The following is a 20,675-nucleotide window of genomic DNA, read 5'->3' as shown; positions in this document are numbered from 1 at the left end:
TATCATCAGGGAACTGGGTTGACGTGGAGCAGCCGGGACGTGAACAGGTGCCCACGTGGGCTGCCGGGGTCACGGACGGCGGCTGCACCCGCTGCGCCACAGTTCTGTGGGGTCTGCCGTCAGGGGTGTGACACTGTGTGGCCGTTTGCGTCTGTGTGTCTGGTGAGTGGTGCGTGCAGAGCCCTGTCCCGGTTCGTGGCTGCGTGACGCTCTGTCTGCTCCCTGTCCGGGCGCACGGGTTGCTCCCCCGGGAGTGCCGTGCCCGGCGGCTGCGGGGTGCAGTGTTGCCTCCCTCAGTGCGTGCTCGGGAGCGGAGGCGCCAGTCTGAGGATTTCTGAATGTTGTGAGTCCCAGGGACGTTGTGTCTGGGCAGGACCCCGATCGGGCAGGGTCTGCTCACTGCCCAGAAGGGGCCCGGGCAGACCCTGGAGCCGCACAGCCTGTTTGTGCCTGCTCTTGCAGCCACGCAGGTGGGGCCCTGGCTTCCGAGCCGCATGGTCGTGTCCTGGCCCGCGTGGGGTCTTTGCAGCCCGGCCCCCGCTGCTTCCCTGGGCTGAGTTGGCCCTGCAGGGTCCTGGCCACCTCCCCCCGAGCGGATGAGCCCCCACCAGGAGGCACGTAGGACACGCAGGGTTTCTTGTGCTTTCTTGTCGGCCCCCCCTTGCAGCCCCCCACCCCCCGTGTCGTCCTGTTCCGGCCCTGCCCCGCCCCCTTGTCCCCTCGCAGGGCTCAGTCTCCCTAGTGCAGGAGTGAAGGCCCCACCTCTCTCTTGCAGCTGGAAAGAGGTGACTTCCTCTCGGAAGAGTGGAGGGAGCGCATTGCCAACACGAGGTACGCGTCCTGGGCCCGCGGGGCTTCTTGGGGGGGTGGGGGCTGTTCCCAGGACTCGCCCAGTCTGCTCCCCGACCCCGGCTCAGACGCGTGGCCCGGCCTGTGGTCTCCCCGTGAGGTGCTGGAGCCGGCTCCCTGTGGGCCCTCCGCACTGCCCCCCCCCCCCCGTCCTGCCTGCGCGTGAGCGTCCCCTGCTGGCTCTAACACTGTGGGGACTGAGTACAAGCCCTTGGCCACGCGAGTCAGCTCGGGCGCTTCTGCCCGCCGGGCCCGAGCACGGCCTGGGGGTGCGGGGTGCGCACGGGGCGCCGCACTCACCTGAGCCTTGTGTTGCAGTGTTATCTTTGTGAATAACTTTGCCTTTGGCCCTGAGGTGGATCACCAGCTGAAGGAGCGGTTCGCTAACATGAAGGAAGGTGAGCGCTGGCCCGGCCCCGGGCGTGGCTGGCTTCTCCAAGATGTGTTTGTCCCTTTATTTGGAAGGCAGGGTGACAGAGAGAGGTATTTCCCCCCACTGGCTCAGGTGACCACACCAGCCGGGGCTGGCCAGGCTACGGCCAGGAGCCAGGAGCTCCTGGGTCTCCGCTGTGGGTGCAGGGCCCGCGTGTGGGCCGTCCTCCCCGGGGCGTTAGCAGGTAGCTGGATCAGAAGTGGAGCGGCGGCTCCTTCCCCAGTGTCCGGTCCCGTGCTGGGGCCGTCCCTCTCCAGGCCAGGGGTGGGGTCTCGGAGCTAGACAAGGTCTCCAGGCGAGCCCCTGGTGCGACGGTTTGTCAGATCAGCATCGTGGGTGTTTGGCCTCGTGTCCCAGTTCTCAGCCCTTGGTCTGTCCGCGGCTCCTCGGGGCTGTCCTGGAGCTGAGCCTGCCCCAGCACAGACAGCAGGAGGCCTGGCCCTGGGCATGGGGGCTGGCAGCGTGAAGCCAGAGCCCCCGTGTCTGTGAGTGTGGGGTGAGCGCGCGCAGCAGGGACCGGGGACCAGGGACCAGGGCTTTCCCCACTCTGCAGCTGCACTCGCGTGGTGGCCGCTGTGTCGGTTGCTTCCAGCCCGCCAGGGTGGCGGTGGTCACCTGCGGGCTGAGTGAGGCTGGGGTCACCTGGTCTGGTCCTTCCAAGGCAGCTGCCTGTGGAGCGTGAACGTGAGGGAACCTGGGGCAGCCTGCGTGTCCCACATGGACCTGCTGGCCAGGGAGACCTCGGCGGCCGTCCTCACTGGGGAGCTGTGTGAGGCCTCTCGGGTCCAGTGTCCACTCCTCTTTTTCTTTCTTTTTTTTTTTAATTTATTTATCTGAAAGGGAGAGTTACAAAGAAGGAGAGAGAGGGGGAGAGAGAGAGAGAGAGAGAGCGAGCGAGTGATCTTCCGTCCGCTGGTCCACTCCCCACATGGCTACAACAGCCAGAGGCTGCGCTGGTGCGAAGCCAGGAGCCAGGAGCTTCTTCCGGGCCTCCAGTGCGGGTGCAGGGGCCCGAGGGTTAGGCCGTCCTCCAGTGCTCTCCCAGGCCACAGCAGGGAGCTGATGGGAAGTGGAGCATCCAGGACTCGAACCGGCGCCCACATGGGATGTGGCCCTGCAGGCGGCGGCTTCACCCGCTGCGCCACAGCGCCGGCCCTTACGTCCACTCCTCGTCCACTGCTCCCGTGGCTGCCGGCTCAGGGCTTTGTGGAGCGGCTCTGTGGGCTTTTGAGTGCCGGCTCCTCCTCCCTGGCATCACAGGGCCTCAGCCAGCCCCAGCGCCTCCCCTGCCGCTCCCGTGGGGGAGCCCGGAGCCGGCGGGGGTGTGCACCTGCTGAGAGGGGATTGTGTTGACTCCCACCTCCCACAGCCGCGGCCCCTCTGGTGCCGGGCGTTCCTGCAAGCACCCATGTGTGCCCTCCCGGTGCTTCCCCTGCACTGTCCCGTGGGCGCCCTCCCGGCCGGGACTTCCTTCTGGTCCTCTCGTCCTTAGCGTTTGATGAGGGTGTGGCGGGATCCAGGCCACGTCGTGACCTTGGTTTCTGCTTGTGTGGGGTCTGGGTGGCCGCTCCTGCCGCTCACACATCCGGAGAGGGTCCCCGGCCCCTGCCCACCAGCTCCGCCACCGTCAGTTCCCCGGGTTGGCGAGGCGGCGGTGAGACCTGGGGTCCCCTTGGTCTGGGCCCTCCTGTGGGGTCTGTGGGGGCTGGGGTCAGGAGAAGGCAGTGCAGCAGTGGTGGGCGGGGCCGTGCTGGCGCGTCTGGGGTCCTCCTGCCTCCGGCCCTGACCCCGGCGCTGTTCCAGGTGGCCGAATCGTGTCCTCGAAGCCCTTTGCGCCGCTGAACTTCAGAATCAACAGCAGGAACTTGAGCGGTGAGAGGCTGTGTGGGCGCCCACCCTCACGTAGCTGCCTTTGACCCCACACCCGGGCACCGCCAGCTCTCCACCCCTTCCCCAGCCACGGCCCAGCATGGGGCAGGGTGGCCCCGAGGGAGGCCTGGCGGCCGAGGGAGCTACTTAGAGCTGCTTGAGCTCAGGCCGCAGGTGGTGGGGGGCACAGCTGCCCGTGCTGTCGGGAGATGGCCGGGCTGGGGGGGGCACAGCCGCCCGTGCTGTCGGGAGATGGCCAGGCTGGGGGGGGCACAGCCACCCGTGCTGTCGGGAGATGGCCAGGCTGCGGGGGGGGCACAGCCGCCCGTGCTGTCGGGAGATGACCAGGCTGGGGGGGCGCACAGCCGCCCGTGCTGTCGGGAGATGGCCAGGCTGCGGGGGGTGCACAGCTGCCCGTGCTGTCGGGAGATGGCCGGGCTGGGGGGGGCACAGCTGCCCGTGCTGTCGGGAGATGACCAGGCTGGGGGGGCGCACAGCCGCCCGTGCTGTCGGGAGATGGCCGGGCTGCGGGGGGTGCACAGCTGCCCGTGCTGTCGGGAGATGGCCGGGCTGGGGGGGGCACAGCTGCCCGTGCTGTCGGGAGATGACCAGGCTGGGGGGGCGCACAGCCGCCCGTGCTGTCGGGAGATGACCAGGCTGGGGGGGTGCACAGCTGCCCGTGCTGTCGGGAGATGACCAGGCTGGGGGGGGCGCACAGCCGCCCGTGCTGTCGGGAGATGGCCGGGCTGGGGGGGGCACAGCCGCCCGTGCTGTCGGGAGATGGCCGGGCTGGGGGGGGCACAGCTGCCCGTGCTGTCGGGAGATGACCAGGCTGGGGGGGCGCACAGCCGCCCGTGCTGTCGGGAGATGACCAGGCTGGGGGGGTGCACAGCTGCCCGTGCTGTCGGGAGATGACCAGGCTGGGGGGGCGCACAGCCGCCCGTGCTGTCGGGAGATGGCCGGGCTGGGGGGGGCACAGCTGCCCATGCTGTCGGGAGATGGCCGGGCGGTTGTCAGGACCCCTGCTTGCCCATCCCCCCAGTTGGCGTACGCACTGTCAGGTGAGGGGAACATGGCCCAGTCCCTGCCGTGGGGGCACGCGTGGCCGGTCCCCTGAGGGGCCCTGGGGTTGCTCCGGGGACGAGCACCCAGGCGGCCCTCGCTGTCTGCAGACATTGGCACGATCATGCGTGTGGTGGAGCTGTCGCCCCTGAAGGGCTCCGTGTCGTGGACGGGGAAGCCCGTGTCCTACTACCTGCACACGATCGACCGCACCATAGTGAGTGCCCCTGCCCCGCCCTCTGCCGTGGGGCGGCCTCACGGTCCAGGGCTCCTGTCCGTGTCCTGCCGCGGCCCCGCCCCAGTCCCCCCGGCCAGCTGTGGCCTCGGGGTGCCTCATCCCTCCAGGCCCATGCAGCCGCGTGGGGGCTCTGGTGCTGAGCGCTGGGTGCAGGGCCCCGACTCGCTCTAACACGCGTTTCTTTGCTTTCATTTCTTTAGCTTGAAAACTATTTTTCTAGTTTGAAAAACCCAAAACTCAGGGTAAGTTGTATGTGTTCCCCCGACTTAGGAGTGGAGGGTACCTCACCAGCCTTGGCCTGCTGCCCGCACCGGGCCACAGAGCAGTCCCAGGGCCCTTCCCACCCCTCCTGCATGCCTGTGTCCCACGCGTGTCTCCGTCTGCGTGTCTGCATCTGTGTCCAGGCTCTGTCTCGCCAGCAGGCCCGTGTGGTTCTGCCTGTGGCCAGCAGTGTGTGTGAGCTGGTGACGTGGGCGGCTCTGGACTGGGCCGCCTGCCCTCCCTCCCGTAGACAGGGATGTCCCGGGGGTCCCTCGCCCCCTCCCCAAGTCTTCCCGCTGAGTCTGCCCTAGAACCCCCAGCGCACTTGCTGCAGAGGGGGGCCAGGTGTGAGGAGGGGCCCTTAGGCCCCGTGGCCCCCAGGGCGGCCGTGTCCTTCCCAGCAGCCATGGGGGACATCGGCCTAGTGAGCCCAGGAAGCAGTCACTCCGGTTTGCCTTCCTCTCCCAGGGCGGCCTTGCCGCGGCCCTCGGCCCGGTGCCTTTGTGCAGCCCCTGGGAGGCCGCCCTTGGCTGGCGCCGTGCACGCGGGCCTGGGCCTCCTGGGCACCGTGGCCGCAGCGGAGCAGACGGGCGAGCGCGGCCCGTGCCCGGCAGCCCTGCCTCGCTGCGGCTCCGCGGCTGCTCAGGCCTCTCTCCGCAGGAGGAACAGGAGGCAGCTCGGCGCCGGCAGCAGCGGGAGACCAAGAGCAACGCCACGACGCCCACCAAGGCCCCCGAGGGCAAGGCGGCCGGGCCTGCGGAGGCCCCCGCGGTAAGCTGCCCGCCTCCCCCTGCTCCCTGGCCTGGTGTGCGCCTCCGCTGCCCACCCCCTGCCTCCTGGCCCGGCGCCCCTCTGCCCCCTAGCCTGGCGCCCGGTGCCCCTCTGCCCCCTAGCCTGGTGCATGCCTGTACTGCCCACCTCCCTGCTCCCTGGCCCGGCGCCCCTCTGCCCCCTAGCCTGGCGCATGCCTGTACTGCCTGCCTCCCTGCCCCCTGGCCTGGCGCGCGCCTCCACTGCCCGCCTCCCTGCCCCCTGGCCCGGCGCCCCCGCCCCCTGGCCCGGCGCCCCCACCCCCCTGGCCCGGCGCGCGCCTCCACTGCCCGCCTCTGCCCGCCAGGACTCTGGGGCCGAGGAAGAGAAGGCTGGGGTGACCACTGTCAAGAAGGCCTCTCCCTCCAAGGCCCGGAAGAAGAAGCTGAACAGGAAGGGGAGGAAGATGGCCGGCCGCAGGCGTGGACGCCCCAAGAAGATGAGCGCCGTGGACGCGGAGCGCAAGCCCAGGAAGAGCCGCGCGGCGCTGGACGCCCTGCAGGCCCCGGCCGCGCCCGCCACCGCCCCGCCCTCGCCCCAGGGTGAGCGCCCGCGCCTGCCGGGCCTCCTCTTCCACGTTTGGGATTTTGGACTGATTTAGTTGGAAGGCAGACGGAGTGAGGGCGAGCCAGCTCCACCCACCCGCTTGTTCGTGCTCGGTGGCCGCAGACACTGGCGCTGGCCAGGCTCGTCCAGCAGCCAGGAGCTCCATCCGGGTCTCCCACGTGGGTGGCGGGGCCTAGCTCACCCACTGCCTTCCTAGCCACATGAGTAGGGAGCTGGATCGGGGGTGGAGCAGCCAAGATCTGCGGGGTGCTCGTGCCGCCAGGGTAGTCTTAACCCACTTGGCCACAACGCTGGTCTCCTGGCTGCGCTGCCTTGCTGGCGGTGCCGCCCTGTGGGGTCCCTGGATCCCGTGCCCATCCCTCTGTGGCCGTGGAGGTCGTGGCGGCCCAGTGCCAGCCCGGGGCCCCTCCCGGAGCAGCACTAGCAAGCAGGACTTGGCCGTGAGGGTCTCGTCCTGCAGGAGCCTCATGGACCCGGCCCCATCCGCCTGAGTTCCTGAGGGCCTGGCGCAGGCTGTGGGGGGGTGGGGCTGAGCAGGGTGCGGGGGCCCTGCAGAGCTGTGGGCGGGGCCTCGGCGGGCAGGGAGGGGTGACGTGCTGCTGTCTCTGCAGAGGCGTACAGGCCCCCCCACAGCCCCTTCTACCAGCTACCTCCGGGCGCGCAGCGGCTCCCCCCCAGCCCGCTGCTCGCGGCACCTACCCCGCCCGCGCTGCAGAAGCTGCTAGGTGAGCTGGGCCGCCTCCCCGGGTGGGTCGGGGTCCTGGGTGGGGGACGCTGAGCTACATCTCTGGCTGCCTGACACCCATGCCAGCCCCCAAGCCCACGAGAGGCCGGGCTCAGGTCAGGCCTCTGCACGGGGCAGCAGGGCCTCCTCAGCCTGTGACGGATGCTGGGCTGTGTCTGGGGACCCTGGTGGCCGTCACGGTGTGCTCCTGGCGTGGTGTGGCTGGGACCAGTGCACCCTGCCGTGTCCAGGGTGCCCCGCCTCCAAGGACGGGCTGCTGGGCCGTGGAAGGGGCCCGTGAGGCCCTGGGGCAGCGGGGGCAGGGTGCCAAGCCTTCGGGCCCAGTGTGCGCCCTGGCTGCGCCGCCTCACCCTGCCCTGCCCTCCAGAGTCCTTCAAGGTGCAGTACCTGCAGTTCCTGGCCTACACCAAGACCCCGCAGTACAAGGCCGGCCTGCAGCAGCTGCTGCTCCGGGAGAAGGTGGGTGGGGCGGGGGTAGGGGTCCCCTGGCCCCAGGGAGAAGTGCGCGCTGTGCCGGGGGCTGGGCGGGGGTAGGGGTCCCCTGGCCCCAGGGAGAAGTGCGCGCTGTGCCGGGGGCTGGGCGGGGGTAGGGCTGGGCGGGGTGCGGCGGGGCCCCTGGTGCTGCGCTCAGCCGCCCGCTGCCCGCAGGAGAAGAAGGCCCAGCTCCTGGGCACGGCGCGGCAGCTCTTCAGCCACTGCCAGGCCCAGAAGGAGGAGATCCGCAGGCTGTTCCAGCAGAAGCTGGACGAGGTGGGGCTGCCCGCGCCCGCACCCCTGTGTCCCCGTGCCCCCGTGTCCCTGTGTCCCCGGCCCCCAGCCCTGTGTCCCCGGCCCCCACCCCCGCGCCCCCGTGCCCCCGTGTCCCTATGTCCCCGTGTCCCTGTGTCCCCGGCCCCCAGCCCCGCGCCCCCATGTCCCCGTGTCCCTATGTCCCCGTGTCCCTGTGTCCCCGGCCCCCAGCCCCACGCCGTGCCCATGTGTCCCCGGCCCCCAGCCCCACGCCGTGCCCATGTGTTCCCGGCCCCCAGCCCCGCGCCCCCGTGTCCCCGTGTCCCCGGCCCCCAGCCCCGCGCCGTGCTCCGGCCCTCACCCCCGCGCCCCTGTGTTGTAGCTGGGGGTGAAGGCGCTGACCTACGACGACCTGATCCAAGCGCAGAAGGAGATCTCAGCGCACAACCAGCAGCTGCGGGAGCAGTCGGAGCAGCTGGAGCGCGACACCCGGCAGCTCCGGAGCCAGAGCCTGCAGCTGGTGCGCGCCCCCGCTCCTGCCCACGGGACCCCGCCAGCCCGAGCCCGTCCTCCACCCCCTCGTCCTGAGGCCCCGGGAGCCGCCCGCCTCCAGCGCCTCGGTCCCTGTCGCTGCAGCTCAAGGCGCGCTGTGAGGAGCTGAAGCTGGACTGGGCCACGCTGTCCCTGGAGAAGCTGCTGAAGGAGAAGCAGGCACTCAGGAGCCAGATCTCGGAGAAGCAGAGGCGCTGCCTGGAGCTGCAGGTGGGGCGGGCGCGGCGGGGCTGGGGCGGGGCTGGGGCTCAGGGCAGCAGGCACCCACGCTGCAGCCAGCCTGCTTCCGCCCGGCACAGGCCCGCGTGCCCCTCTGCCGTGTGGCTCGGCATGTGTCCTGCACCGCACAGGCCCGCGGGCTTGTTCAGAGCCGAGCCAGGCCTGCTGGCACCAGACAGGTGGCCGCCGAGCAGTGGGGAAGTGGGGCGGCAGGAGGGCGGCAGCCGCCTTGCAGGGTAGCGGAGAGAAGCAGCTGGGTGGGCGCCGTGTGCACCGCGAGGGTGTCCCCTGACCGCGCCCTCACTGCCGGGCGCCCTGAGAGTGTGGCCTGGCCCTCGGGTCACAGTGTCTGTGATGAACAGCGTGACGCTGCTCGTCGGAGTGGAAAGTACCAGCGACAGCAGCTGAGCCCCGTGCAGGCCCCGGCCGGGGGGCGTGCCTCCTGGGGACCCCTCGGGTGCATGGCAGGGCCGTGCCTCGTTTTGGCCCCTTGGGTCCTAGCTGCGTGCTCACGGCGCCTCCCGCTGCAGATCAGCATCGTGGAGCTGGAGAAGAGCCAGCGGCAGCAGGAGCTGCTGCAGCTCAAGTCCTGTGTGCCGCCCGACGACGCCGCGTCCCTGCACCTGCGTGGAAAAGGCACGCTGGGCCGCGAGCCGGAGGCCGACCCTGGCCGGCTGCACCTCGACCTGGACTGCGCCAAGCGCTGCCTGCCTCACTTCAGTAGCATGAGCCCAGAGCTCTCCATGAACGGGCACGCGGCCGGCTACGAGCTGTGCGGTGCGCTCAGCCGGCCGCCGTCCAAGCAGAACACACCGCAGTACCTGGCCTCGCCCCTGGACCAGGAGGTGGTGCCCTGTACGCCCAGCCACAGCGGCCGGCCGCGGCTGGACAAGCTCTCGGCCCTGGCCTTGCCCGAGTGCGCGAGGCTGTCCCCCGCCAGCACACTGCTGCGCAGGCACCCAGGCCAGGACCCCACGGGGCCTGCCAGGGCGGCGGCCGGTGAGCCACCCTCACGGTGAGTGCCAGTGCCGGGGTCTGGGGCGGTGGGGAAGAGGCTGGCGCAGGCGCACTCCCCGGAAACGTCACAGGCTTCTTGCGCAGGGCCGAGCACGCCAAGGAGAACGGCATCGCCTACCCGAGCCCCAGCCTGCCCAGCAGCACCAAGCTGAGCCCTCAGGACCCGCGGCCGCCGCCGTCCCCGGGGGCCGTGCCTCTTGTGGGGGAGAAGAGCAGTGAGAAGGTGAGGCTCCCCTTGGGCCGGACGCGCGCCCCGAGCCCTCTGGGTGGCACTCGGCCCTCACGGCCCAGCCAGTGCCAAAGCTGGAGGCGCCCACGTGGTGCTGGGCGGGGAGCGTGGTGGGGAGCCAGGCGGTAGAGATGGGGCTCAGGCAGCAGAGGGCGCTGTTCCCAGCAGGCTGGGCGGAGCGGTGCGGGGCCTGGTTCAGGGCACTCTGCCTCCGGGAATGAAGCCCCCAGCCAGCAGGTGGAGGAGTGGGTGGGGTCGGGGCTGGGTGGAGGAGTGGGTGGGGTCAGTGGCAGGAGCATCCCTGTCCGGGCTGGGCTCCACCCCAGCTCCAGGAGGGGCTGCCTGCGGGTACATGCGCCCTGTGCTGAGGCCGTGAGCGCGTGGCCGTGCCCGCAGGGTGTGAAGGAGCGCGCCTACGGCAGCGGCGGAGACACCATCACCAGCCTGCCCATCAGCATCCCGCTCAGCACCGTGCAGCCCAACAAGCTCCCCGTGAGCATCCCCCTGGCCAGCGTGGTGCTGCCCAGCCGCGCAGAGAAGGTGGGCGTGGGCTGCGTGTGTGTGTGTGTGGGGGACCAGCTGTCCTGGGTGTGTGTGTGTGTGTGTGAGACCAGCTGTCCTGGGTGTGTGTGTGGGGGGAACCAGCTGTCCTGGTGTGTGTGTGTGTGTGTGTGTGTGAGACCAGCTGTCCTGGGGGGGTGTGTGTGTGGGGGGAACCAGCTGTCCTGGTGTGTGTGTGTGTGTGTGTGTGAGACCAGCTGTCCTGGGGGTGTGTGTGTGTGTGAGACCAGCTGTCCTGGGGGTGTGTGTGTGTGTGTGGGACCAGCTGTCCCGGGTGTGTGTGTGTGTGTGGGACCAGCTGTCCCAGGTGTGTGTGTGTGTGGGACCAGCTGTCCCGGGTGTGTGTGTGTGTGTGAGACCAGCTGTCCTGGGTGTGTGTGTGGGGGGGGGACCAGCTGTCCTGGGTGTGTGTGTGTGTGTGTGTGAGACCAGCTGTCCCGGGTGTGTGTGTGTGTGTATGTGTGGGACCAGCTGTCCCGGGTGTGTGTGTGTGTGTGAGACCAGCTGTCCCGGGTGTGTGTGTGTGTGTGAGACCAGCTGTCCCGGGTTTGTGTGTGTGTGTGAGACCAGCTGTCCCGGGTGTGTGTGTGTGTGTGAGACCAGCTGTCCTGGGTGTGTGTGTGTGTGAGACCAGCTGTCCCGGGTGTGTGTGTGTGTGTGAGACCAGCTGTCCTGGGTGTGTGTGTGTGTGTGAGACCAGCTGTCCTGGGTGTGTGTGTGTGTGTGAGACCAGCTGTCCCGGGTGTGTGTGTGTGTGTGAGACCAGCTGTCCCGGGTGTGTGTGTGTGTGTGAGACCAGCTGTCCTGGGTGTGTGTGTGTGTGTGAGACCAGCTGTCCCGGGTGTGTGTGTGTGTGTGTGTGACCAGCTGTCCCAGGTGTGTGTGTGTGTGTGTGTGTGTGAGACCAGCTGTCCTGGGTGTGTGTGTGTGTGTGAGACCAGCTGTCCCGGGTGTGTGTGTGTGTGTGTGTGGGACCAGCTGTCCCAGGTGTGTGTGTGTGTGTGTGTGAGACCAGCTGTCCCAGGTGTGTGTGTGTGTGTGTGAGACCAGCTGTCCTGGGTGTGTGTGTAGGGGGGCGGGACCAGCTGTCCCGCCCTGAGGGCAGGCGCGGTCCGGGTAGAACCCACACTGCCCTGTTGTCTCATCCTCTGTGAAAGGGAGCCTGTGGGGGGGCTCGATGCCCTGAGGCCCTGCTCCCGCCCCTCCCCTCCCCTCCCTGGGGCACACACAGCACAGCTGCTGCCCTCCCCCCTCCTCCCCCTCCCCCTCCCCCTCCCATGTTTTGGAGACGCACTGGTTAGGAAGGTGGTTCCAGAGAGGAGACAGATCTCCCTTCCCCAGTGCTGCCGCAGCCGGGCCAGGGTCTCCCCCACGGGTACAGGGACCCAGACCTCGGGCCGTCTGCTGCCGCTCCCATGCGCATGAGCAGGGAGCTGGGCCGGAAGTGGAGCAGCGGGGACTGAACCCAGTGCTCGCGTGGGAGGCCGGCGTCCCAGGCAGCTGCACCACGCATGCCGGTTAGAGGCACAGCTCAGGGCCTTTGCTCAGACAGGCCCAGCCACCGAGCCACGCCCACAGTGGTGTGGGGGGAGCTCGGCTGGAGCCCAGCGCAGGCCCTTCCCCGCCGACGTGCCCCCTGCCCAGCCCGCAGCCCCTCCCCATCGACGCGCCGTGTGTCTTTCCACAGAGGAGCAGCCCCAGCCCTGTGCCACAGCCCCGAGACTCCGCGTCCACTCTTGACAAGCAGATCGGTGCTAACGCCCACGGCGCTGGGAGCAGAGGCCTCGCCCTGGCTTCCACAGGTACTGCCCCGCAGCAGGGGGCGCCCAGCCGGCACCCACTCCCCCAGCCTCTGCTGGTGGTCTCTGATCTTTCTTAAAGATGGGGTTGGTTGGTTTTTCACTTATTTAAAAGGCAGATTGACAGGGAGAGGGGGAGGAGAGGGAGGGAGGGAGAGAGGGAGAGAGAGGTCTTCATCTGCTGGGTCCCTCCCCCAGCGCCTGCAGCATCAGGGCTGGGCCAGGCTGAGGCAGAGCCGGGAGCTCCATGCTGTCTCCCTCGTGGGTGTGGGGCCTGTGCCCGTGGGCCGTCTGCCACTGGCTTCCCAGGACGCTCTTAGCAGGGAGCTGGGTCGGAAGCCGAGCAGCCCCCAGTAAGGGCCGCGGGGGTCCCGTCGGCAGGGCCACCACAGCCCCCCCAGCTGTCTGGAACATGGCTTGTACTGGGAGCACCTGTGGCCCCGCCCAGCTCCTATGCCTGGCACTCCACAGCGGAGCCAGTGCCTGGCCCTTGTCCCTGGGAGACCCCAGGACCCACGAGCCCTGCTGTCAGCCGGAAATGGCCTGTGGCTGCCCGGGCGTGCCAGTGGCTGAGCCCGGGGGCGGGGGGAGGGGACTGGGCCCAGGAAAGGGCTTCTCCTGCTGGGGTCTCTGAGCCGCCAGCCTGGGGGCTTGGGAGGACACCTGACCCGGCCAGGGCCCAGCTCTGCACAGATGCTGGGCAGGAGGGGCCGCCTCGGCTGAGCCGTGGGGGTTCAGGCAGGAGTGTGGGGGCTGGCGTTGAGCGCGGGTGCTGCCTGGTGACGAGGGGGCCGGCAGTGTCCCCCCGGCAGCTGAACCCACTCACCCTAGAGCAGGTGTGGGGGCCAGGGCCAGTGAGCAGGCCCCAGAGGTCACCAGGCAGCAGGCCCGAGGTAGCCGGGTGTCTCCTGTGCCCTGGGGCCCCCATTCCACAGTGCCCCGGGAACCTTCCGGAAGCACAGCCGGGGTGGTCTCCTGGTTCCCACGGTCTGCGGGCTCTCGTGTCCCTGGTGGGAGCCCCCGCCTCCCCTGAGGCCACCTGTCCTTACTGCAGGTTTCTACGCCGGCTCTGTGGCCGTCACGGGGGCCCTGGGCGGGAGCCCGGCCCCGCTGCTCCCCGGAGTGGAGCTGGCCGCCTTTGACGAGCCCTGCAGCTCGGGCGGCCTCTTCGCGGCTGCCACGCCACAGCACCCGCCCCTGCTCGCCCAGCCCCGCACCTCCGGCCCCACCTCCCCGGCCCACCAGCTCGCCGCCAGCCCCCGGCTCGCCGGGGCCGCCCAGGGCCTGCTCCCTGACACTGGCAAGGGAGACCCGCCCTGTGACGCCGGCTTCTCGGAGCCCGAGAGCGAGGCCAAGAGGAGAGCAGTGTTCGGCGTCGCGGCCGGGCCCGGCAGCGCCAAGCAGTCGCCCTCCAACAAGCACAGCCCCCTGACCTCCGGCCCCCGCGGGGACAGCGGGCAGGGCCACGGGCAGGACAGCCGCAGGCGCGGCCGCAGGAAGCGCGCGTCAGCCGGGGCTGGGACGGCCAGCCTGGGCGCGGGCATGTCTCCGAAGCGCCGGGCCCTGCCGTCCGTCGTGGGGCTCTTCACCGCGTCCTCAGGGTCCCCCCTCAACCTGAGCTCCATGGTGAGTGTGGGCGGGGTGGCCCTGGGTGCAGGAGGCCCCTGGGGCCCCACGGCCTGTCCCCCGGGACTCCGGGGCAGCTGGGAGCCCAGCGGTGTGGCTGCCGGACGCCGCCGAGCCTCTGCCTGTGTCCACCCCTCAGGTCAGCAACATCAACCAGCCCCTGGAGATCACGGCCATCTCGTCCCCCGAGAACTCGCTGAAGAGCTCCCCCGTGCCCTACCCGGACCACGACCAGCCGCCCGTGCTGAAGAAGGAGCGGCCCCTGGGCCCCCCCAACGGGGCCCACTACTCCCCGCTCACCTCGGACGAGGAGCCGGGCTCCGAGGACGAGCCTGGCAGCGCTCGGTGAGGGGGGGCGTCGGGGCTGCCAAGGAGGAGCCTGGCGGCTTTGCCGGGAGTAGTGGGCACGGGCGTGGCGACGGCCTTGGGAGCCGTGGCTCGCGTGGCGGCGCTGTGCGGGCAGGACCTGGGACCGCAGCCTCCCGTGAACACCCGCTCTTGCTGTCTGGACCTGAGGACCGCAGGGCTCCTGGGCCCGGAACCCCACCGTGTGCGTCCTTGTGTCTGGGGTGCCGCCAGGCCCCCGCACTGTCGCTGCTTTGTGTGCCGGCCTGCAGCCATGGACATGAGTGCGTGCTCTCGTTGGCTTTCCCCGGCGCCTCCTGGCCGGCTCGCTGCTGCGGGATCGCCGACGTCCACCACCCTCGCGTGCTGCCTGGCGTGTTCCCGCCACGGCCACGGGTCCCTTCCCCCCGCGCTCCAGCAGTTGTCGGTGGCTCGGCCACTGGAGTGGGGAGGCGCGGTGTCTCCCTCCTCGTGTGGGTTTTTGTTTGCTTGTCTCATCATAAAGATCTGTTCACTTGAAAGGCAGAGAGAAGGAGAGCGGTCGTTCCAGTGCTGGGTCCCTCCCCAAATGCCGGCAGCAGCCAGGGCTGGGCAGGCCGAAGCCAGGGCCAGGAGCTCCGTCCTGGGCTCCCACGTGGGTGCAGGGCCCAGCACTCGGGCCCTCACGGCCGCCTCCCAGGCACTGGGACTGAGACGTGGGTCCTTGGTCTGGGCCATGGTGGCCCAGCAGCCTCCTGCCGCCGGCCACACAGTAGCCTGCCGCGCGTGGCTCCATCTGGTTTGGTTCTTGTTGCTTCGGTGGTGAATGGTGGCCAGGTCCTGGGTGCACCGGCCAAGTGTGTCCTTTGCAGAGCGTCTCTCCAGATGCTTGGTGCAGCGTCCCCGGCCGTGCCCCCCACCCTGTCCCCCGCAGCCGCCTGTGCTGTGGGTGTCCTGTCCTCCACACAGGGTGAGGCCCGTGGAGGTGCGGCCTCCGGCGCCGCCGTGTGTGCCGGGGTCACGGGCTCCTCCTGCCACGGGCTGTAGTCCATTGTAGAGTTTGGTGCTGCCACTGTCCCCTGCATGGGACAGTGTGCCGTGTGCCTCACGGTGAGCTCACCGCTCGCGGCGGGGGGCGTGGGGGCGGGCGCTCCTGGGGACCTGCGCGTGCCCGCATGCGCGGCTCGGCCCCTGAGTGCACTCCTCCGCCTCACAGGATCGAGAGGAAGATCGCAACCATCTCCTTAGAGAGCAAATCTCCCCCGAAGAACCTGGAGAACGGTGAGTGCCGCGGCCTCTGCCCCCCCCCCCCCCCGCCCCGGCCAGCCCACCAGCCCACCAGCCCACAGGCACCTGGCCGAGCTCCGTGGGGCCCTGGGGGGCAGTTCCCGGGGCGGCTGGCGGGAGCTGGCTCCGTTTCCCCTCACGGCGCCCACAGTGGCCTCACGCCCCGGCCCCCTGCCTTCCTGTCAGGTGGCGGCCTGGTGGGGAGGAAGCCAACGCCCGCGAGCGAGCCGGGCAGCAGCGGCAAGTGGAAGTCCACCTTCTCGCCCATCTCCGACGTCAGCCTCACCAAGTCGGCCGACAGCCCGCTGCAGGCCAACTCCACCCTCAGCCAGGCCACCCTGTTCGCGTTCCGACCGGCCCTGGACGATCCGGTGGCAGCCGATGCCAAACTGGCCGCCCACCCCAGGAAGAGCTTTGCCGGCTCCCTCTCGGGGGCCGACGGCCACAGCCCGGGCACCAACCCCACCAACGGCTTCGCCTTGGGCTCTGGCCTGGCCTCGGAGCTCGGCCTGCACGGCTTCAGCGACGGTGCTTCCCTCCCCCACAAGGGCCCCTCGGAGGCCAACCCCTTCCTGAACAAGAGGCAGCTGGAGGGCCTGGGCGAGCCGGCGGGACCCCCGGACAAGGCCGGCCCGCCCCATGGCAGCCGGGCCAGCAAGGGGCGGGACCGCGAGCCCGACAGCAAGAACGGCCACAACCTCTTCATCTCGGCGGCCGCCGTGCCCCCCGGGAGCCTCCTGGGCGGCCCTGGCCTCGTCACGGCGGCGCCCTCTGTGGGCAGCACGGCTCCGGCCAGCCAGGCGCACCGCCCCTTCCTGGGCACGTTCGGCCCGGGGCCGCAGTTCACCATGGGCCCCATGTCCCTGCAGGCCAACCTCAGCTCGGTGGCCGGCTCGTCCGTGCTGCAGTCCCTGTTTGGCTCCGTGCCGGCCGCCGCGGGCCTGGTGCACGTGTCTTCCGCCGCGGCCAGACTCACCAACTCCCACACTATGGGCAGCTTCTCCGGGGTGGCAGGCGGAGCCGTTGGAGGTAGGCGGCGGCGGCACTCGGCGTCCGTGCTTTGCTTCCCGTGCAGGTGGTGAGCGTGCCGGCCGGGGCCCCGCCCCGCCGTCGCTCTCTTTCCACGAGGTCCCGACGGCGTGGGGAGACGCGGACGTGGGCACGGTGGCTGTGCCAGGCTCGGCTGTAACGCGTCCTCTCGTTTTCAGAAGTCCACGGCGCACGTGGCTAGGGCGGCCCGTGGTGCCGTGTGTGGCCCGTGAGCGTGGCCCCGTGGCCAGGCCGAGAGCCCTGGTGCCACCTGCCGTGGGCGCGGGCCGCAGCGTTGCGGCCAGGCGAGGTGCGGGCCTTGCTGGGTGCAGGCGGGCAGGTGGGCCCGGAGGGGCGGGGCCTTGCCCGCACAGGTAAGCCGCCGCGGCCGGCGCCCCGCTGCTTGCTGCTTGGTGCCTGCACCCCGCCTCGGCGCTGCGCCCGCCCTGCCCCTGCTCGCCGGCCCCAGCGCCTCGTTGAAGCCGCCTTTTTGTCTCCTGTCCGCAGGTGTCTTTAACCACGCGGCGCCTCCCGCCTCTGCGCATCCGTTCGGAGCCGGTGTCGGCAGCGGGGCCGTGTGTGGCAGCGCCGCGGTGGGCCTGGGCCCGCTGCAGGCGGCGGCCGACACGGGGCCGCCCCCTCCGCCTCCCCCGCTGCCCCCTCCTCAGCACCTGGGCCGGCCCCCCGCGGGGCCGCCCGCCCTCCCGCACGCCCCGCCTCCGCCTAACGTGGCCTTGCCTGCTCCCCCCGCGCTGCTGGCCGCTCCCCCCGAGCCCGTGCTAACGCAGAGCCTCGCGCCCGGCCCGGCTAACCAAGCGCTTCCCGCCCCCGCCTCCGCCACCTCCCTGCCGCGCGCTAACACCTGTGTGTCTGTCAAGCTCGCCCCCCTCCCGCACAAGGCCTCCCGCCCCTCCTTCACGGCGCACCCCCCGCCCCCGCCCCGCCTCCCGCAGGCCGGCCCCGCGGCCCCGCCCGCTCTCTGGGTTTCCCTTGGCATGCCGCCTCCTTATGCCGCGCGCCTCGCGGGGGTTAAGCCGCGAGCAGACCTTTAGCTAGCAGTGCGTGTGTAAGGTAAGGCTGCAGCCGCCCCGCGCCCTCGCCAGCCACCCGCAGGGCTCTGCAGGAGGGCCGGGGTGGGCGCAGGGAGACCGGGCCCGGGGCGTGGCCGTGCGGCCCCTCTGGCAGCCAGTGGACAGGTCATAGGCAGCCCCCCGAGGCCGGCCGGGTACCAGGCAGGGAGGCAGCCCAGCCGCGGCGCCCCTCTGCCCTGTGCCAGAGGCGCGCGGCGCTGCCCACATGGGCTCTGTGGCCGAGCGGGTGTCCGCGTGGCTCCGGGCCCAGCGCCCGGCACGTGGCGGGCCAGGCAGGCGGCCAGGAGGCAGAGCGGGTGGTAGCCGCAGCGTCAGCCGCTGTGGGCCCGCCCCCAGACCTGGCGCTGGCTCCCACGGGGCAGGAGCCGGGCTGCTGGGGTCCTGGTGGGCTCCAGACCTCGCCCGGGCCCGGCAGGGTGGCTGTGGACAGCTGCCGGCGGGCAGGGCGGGGGCGGGGGGCTGCTGCCGACGCCGTGCCCGCACCCGCCCGGCTCTGCGCTCACGTTGCCGCCTCCTGTGCCCTCCTGCAGGTAACTAGGACTTCTACCTCAACTGCGACCTATGCAAGGACGGCGTGGACCAAGGACGCCGGCGGCGGGGGGGGGGGCGCGGAGGGACTGCGGCCCCGACCCACGGACGCCGCCCGAGTCCTGCGGGAAACAGGATGAGCCGACACGCCCGCCGGCTGCCCCACCTCGGTGCTGACCGCCGCCGCAGCCCCCCCCTCCCCCCGTACCAAAGGCTCCCCCCCAGGAGGGGCTTCCCCCCCCCCCAGGGCTCGGCCCGTGGCCCCCAGGGCGCCTGCCTGCGCGACAAGTGCATTACTGTCCCGGGCCCTGGCCGCGCCCCCTGCTGGCCGGCGGCAGTATTTTATAGATGGATGAGATTTGTACGTTCAGAGACGCGACGGCATCTATTTTTAGATTGTATAATGCACAGATGTACAGCAGAGCAAGGGGAAATTCTTTATTTATTCGAGTGCACAACTGTGGCGTCGGCCCAGTGCCTCTCCGCGCAGGGACCACTGGGGCGGGGCCTGGCTCTGGGGGCGTGGTGGTGGGCGGGCCGGCCAGGACCCTGCCCAGCCCCTCGGCCCCCTCACAGCCCCGCCCCAGCAATAGTGAAGTCTGAAGATGGTGCTCGGACCCGGTTCACGCCGGCCCACCCTCCCTCGGTGCTCTTGGCTCATAGGTGCTGCGCCCCACGCCTGCCCCGGCCGGGGCGGCCCTGCTCAGCGTGGGGAACCGAGGGCCACCCCTCATCCCGGCTCCCCAGCCGCCCCAGGGTGGACAGTAGCGACGTCACACATGCAGGTCCCCGGTCTAGAACAATGCACGTCCCGAGACAAACACTGTACCCCCCTGCCCGCGCCCCGGCCGGCACGTGAGCTGACCGAGCAGCCGCACCAGGTCGAGCCGAGCTGCTGGGCGACGGCTCCCGCTCAGGAATCGGCCAGGTCGCCCGCCCCGGCGCTCGCCGGCGCTCCCCTCATCTGCCCAGGACGGCGACTTATTTAACACCCCCCCCCCCGTTATTTATCTCCCGCAGGACCCCGTCCTGCGTCCCCGCCCGGGCTCCGTGGTCGGCTCTGTGCTCACTGTCACGGCCCCTCCCCGCGGGGGTCGCTCTGCACTTTGTGGTCCCACCTGCAGCCGCTGTTAATAAAGAGACATTTTCACTTGAACCTGCCCAGTGCCGCTCTCTGGGGGCGTGGCCGCTGGGGGGGTAGGGTGGGGGCTGCAGGCTCCCCGCCCCTCCCCTCATGAACACAACCACCGGGTTTGGAAAAGGAGGTCCCTTTATTTGAGCACGGGGACCCCGGGGCCAGAGCATCCGGGCTCGCCCCGGCCCCTTCACAGCATGGTCTAGCTCCGCACGTACATTCAGCCGGGAGGGGGCCTCGCAGGGCGGGAACCCCCGGAGGGCAGACCCTCCCACCCGCACCCGGGCTCGCCCGGCTGGGGTCAGTCCAGCGAGTCCAGCCCGGGCCCGGTGCCCGCCGGCCGCCCGTCGCTGGGCGGGCTGCTGAGCTGGAAGCGGGCCTCCGCGGAGATGCCGAACTGCTCCAGGGGGTCCTAGGGCGGCGGGCGGGGAGCCGGTGAGCCGGGCGGCGCGGGAGCCCCGCCCCCGCCCGCCCCGCCCGCGCACCTTGCCCGTCATCTTCTGGATCTCATTCCGGTAGAAGATGAGGCTCCTCCGCATGAACTCGTAGCTGCGGGAGAGGCCGTGCCCGCGGGGTCAGGCCGCCGCCGCGCCCGCCGCGCCCGCCCGCCGCGCCCCGGCCCCACCTGGCCCTGCGCAGCGCCTCGGTCCACTGCCGGCACTGCTCCTCGCTGCCGCACTCGAACAGGTACTTCCTCTCCGGGTCCTCCAGGAAGCCTGCGGGGAGCGGCCGCCGCTGGGTCCCCGCGCCCGCCCCGCCCCGCCCCGCCCCGCCGCGCCGCGGGCCCGGCCCCGCGCACTCACCGATGGAGAAGCTCCGCGCCTCCTCCTGGGCGACCCGGCAGCGCTCCAGCAGCAGGGCTCCGACGGGCTGCGGGCACACGCGCCGTGAGCGCGGGGCCGCCCCGCGCCCGCACCCGCGCGTCCCGAACCCGCACCCGCGCCCACGAGCCCCGCACCCCGCGCGTCCCGAACCCGCGCCCGCACTCGCACCCACGAGCCCCGCACGCGCGTCCCGCACCCGCACTCGCGCGCCCCGCACCCGCGAGCTCCGCACCCCGCGCACCCGCATCCGCACACGCGCCCGCGCGTCCCGAACCCGCACCCGCGCCCACGAGCCCCGCACCCCGCACACCCGCGAGCCCCGCACCCGCGCGTCCCGAACCCGCGCCCGCACTCGCGCCCACGAGCCCCGCACCCCGCACCCGCGCGCCCCGCACCCACCTCCGCCTCGTCCGTGCGGAAGTAGAAGAGGAAATTCACCACCAGCTTCACCAGGCGCCGCTTCAGCGCTGCGGGCACACAGCGGGCTCAGGGCGGCCCCGCGCCCCCACGCCCCCGCCCCGCGCCCGCGCTCCCGCCCGCTCACCGCTGCCCTTCTTGGGGCCCCGCATGCCCAACTCAGCCGCCATCTCGGCCGGCTGCCGGGACAGCGCCTGCAGCTCCTTCTCGTTGTAACGCATGGCGCCGGCGCCGCCCGGGAACGGGAACGCGCCGCTAGTTCTGAGCCCTCTCGGCCGCCGTCCCGGATCGCGCCAGAAAGGTCCCGGGTCGCAGCCCCGGAAGCGCCATTGCGCCTGCGCGCCACGGGCGGGTCTTCCGTGCTGTAACCGCGGCGTGGCGCTGGCGTGCTGGGGCGGGGGGTACACTCCGGGCAGCCGCGACACCGCCGTGGTGGAATACACTGGGTCTGAGGCGCAAGCGGGAACGAAGGAC

At 71.2% G+C, this 20,675-nt stretch overlaps 2 protein-coding genes across 4 annotated transcripts in view; one reads left to right on the top strand and one right to left on the bottom strand.

Annotated features, from left to right (window-relative positions):
• The window catches only part of LOC133754398 (histone-lysine N-methyltransferase, H3 lysine-79 specific-like), a 44,485-nt gene extending 25,515 nt beyond the window's left edge, over positions 1 to 18,970 (top strand). For 2 of the 3 annotated variants that reach the window (XM_062184874.1, XM_062184873.1), the window contains 22 exons: positions 776 to 831; positions 1,168 to 1,247; positions 3,086 to 3,154; positions 4,324 to 4,430; positions 4,652 to 4,693; positions 5,373 to 5,483; positions 5,830 to 6,064; positions 6,701 to 6,814; positions 7,202 to 7,293; positions 7,483 to 7,584; positions 7,946 to 8,083; positions 8,200 to 8,325; positions 8,865 to 9,349; positions 9,436 to 9,574; positions 9,977 to 10,120; positions 11,829 to 11,943; positions 12,995 to 13,566; positions 13,706 to 13,911; positions 15,107 to 15,171; positions 15,364 to 16,206; positions 16,714 to 17,277; positions 17,828 to 18,970. In XM_062184874.1, the coding sequence (XP_062040858.1) occupies positions 776 to 831; positions 1,168 to 1,247; positions 3,086 to 3,154; positions 4,324 to 4,430; positions 4,652 to 4,693; positions 5,373 to 5,483; positions 5,830 to 6,064; positions 6,701 to 6,814; positions 7,202 to 7,293; positions 7,483 to 7,584; positions 7,946 to 8,083; positions 8,200 to 8,325; positions 8,865 to 9,349; positions 9,436 to 9,574; positions 9,977 to 10,120; positions 11,829 to 11,943; positions 12,995 to 13,566; positions 13,706 to 13,911; positions 15,107 to 15,171; positions 15,364 to 16,206; positions 16,714 to 17,258 (4,386 nt within the window). In that variant the 3' untranslated portion in view covers positions 17,259 to 17,277; positions 17,828 to 18,970. The remainder of the gene's footprint in view (positions 1 to 775; positions 832 to 1,167; positions 1,248 to 3,085; positions 3,155 to 4,323; positions 4,431 to 4,651; positions 4,694 to 5,372; positions 5,484 to 5,829; positions 6,065 to 6,700; positions 6,815 to 7,201; positions 7,294 to 7,482; positions 7,585 to 7,945; positions 8,084 to 8,199; positions 8,326 to 8,864; positions 9,350 to 9,435; positions 9,575 to 9,976; positions 10,121 to 11,828; positions 11,944 to 12,994; positions 13,567 to 13,705; positions 13,912 to 15,106; positions 15,172 to 15,363; positions 16,207 to 16,713; positions 17,278 to 17,827) is intronic. The other variant, XM_062184875.1, reaches the window with a different exon arrangement.
• Positions 18,971 to 19,077: 107 nt separating this feature from the next.
• Positions 19,078 to 20,620, bottom strand: PLEKHJ1 (pleckstrin homology domain containing J1). The gene is made up of 6 exons (XM_062184877.1): positions 20,329 to 20,620; positions 20,184 to 20,251; positions 19,764 to 19,830; positions 19,586 to 19,676; positions 19,446 to 19,509; positions 19,078 to 19,372 (listed from the first exon to the last, which is right to left on the bottom strand). Exons 1-6 carry the CDS (start codon positions 20,420 to 20,422, stop codon positions 19,262 to 19,264), a joined length of 495 nt encoding a protein of 164 aa, XP_062040861.1. The 5' UTR covers positions 20,423 to 20,620; the 3' UTR covers positions 19,078 to 19,261.
• Between the last annotated feature and the right edge of the window lie 55 nt (positions 20,621 to 20,675).

Source organism: Lepus europaeus, unplaced genomic scaffold, assembly GCF_033115175.1.
Source record: "Lepus europaeus isolate LE1 unplaced genomic scaffold, mLepTim1.pri SCAFFOLD_105, whole genome shotgun sequence".
NCBI classification, from domain to species: domain Eukaryota; kingdom Metazoa; phylum Chordata; class Mammalia; order Lagomorpha; family Leporidae; genus Lepus; species Lepus europaeus.
This window is presented reverse-complemented; position numbering and strand designations above follow the sequence as displayed.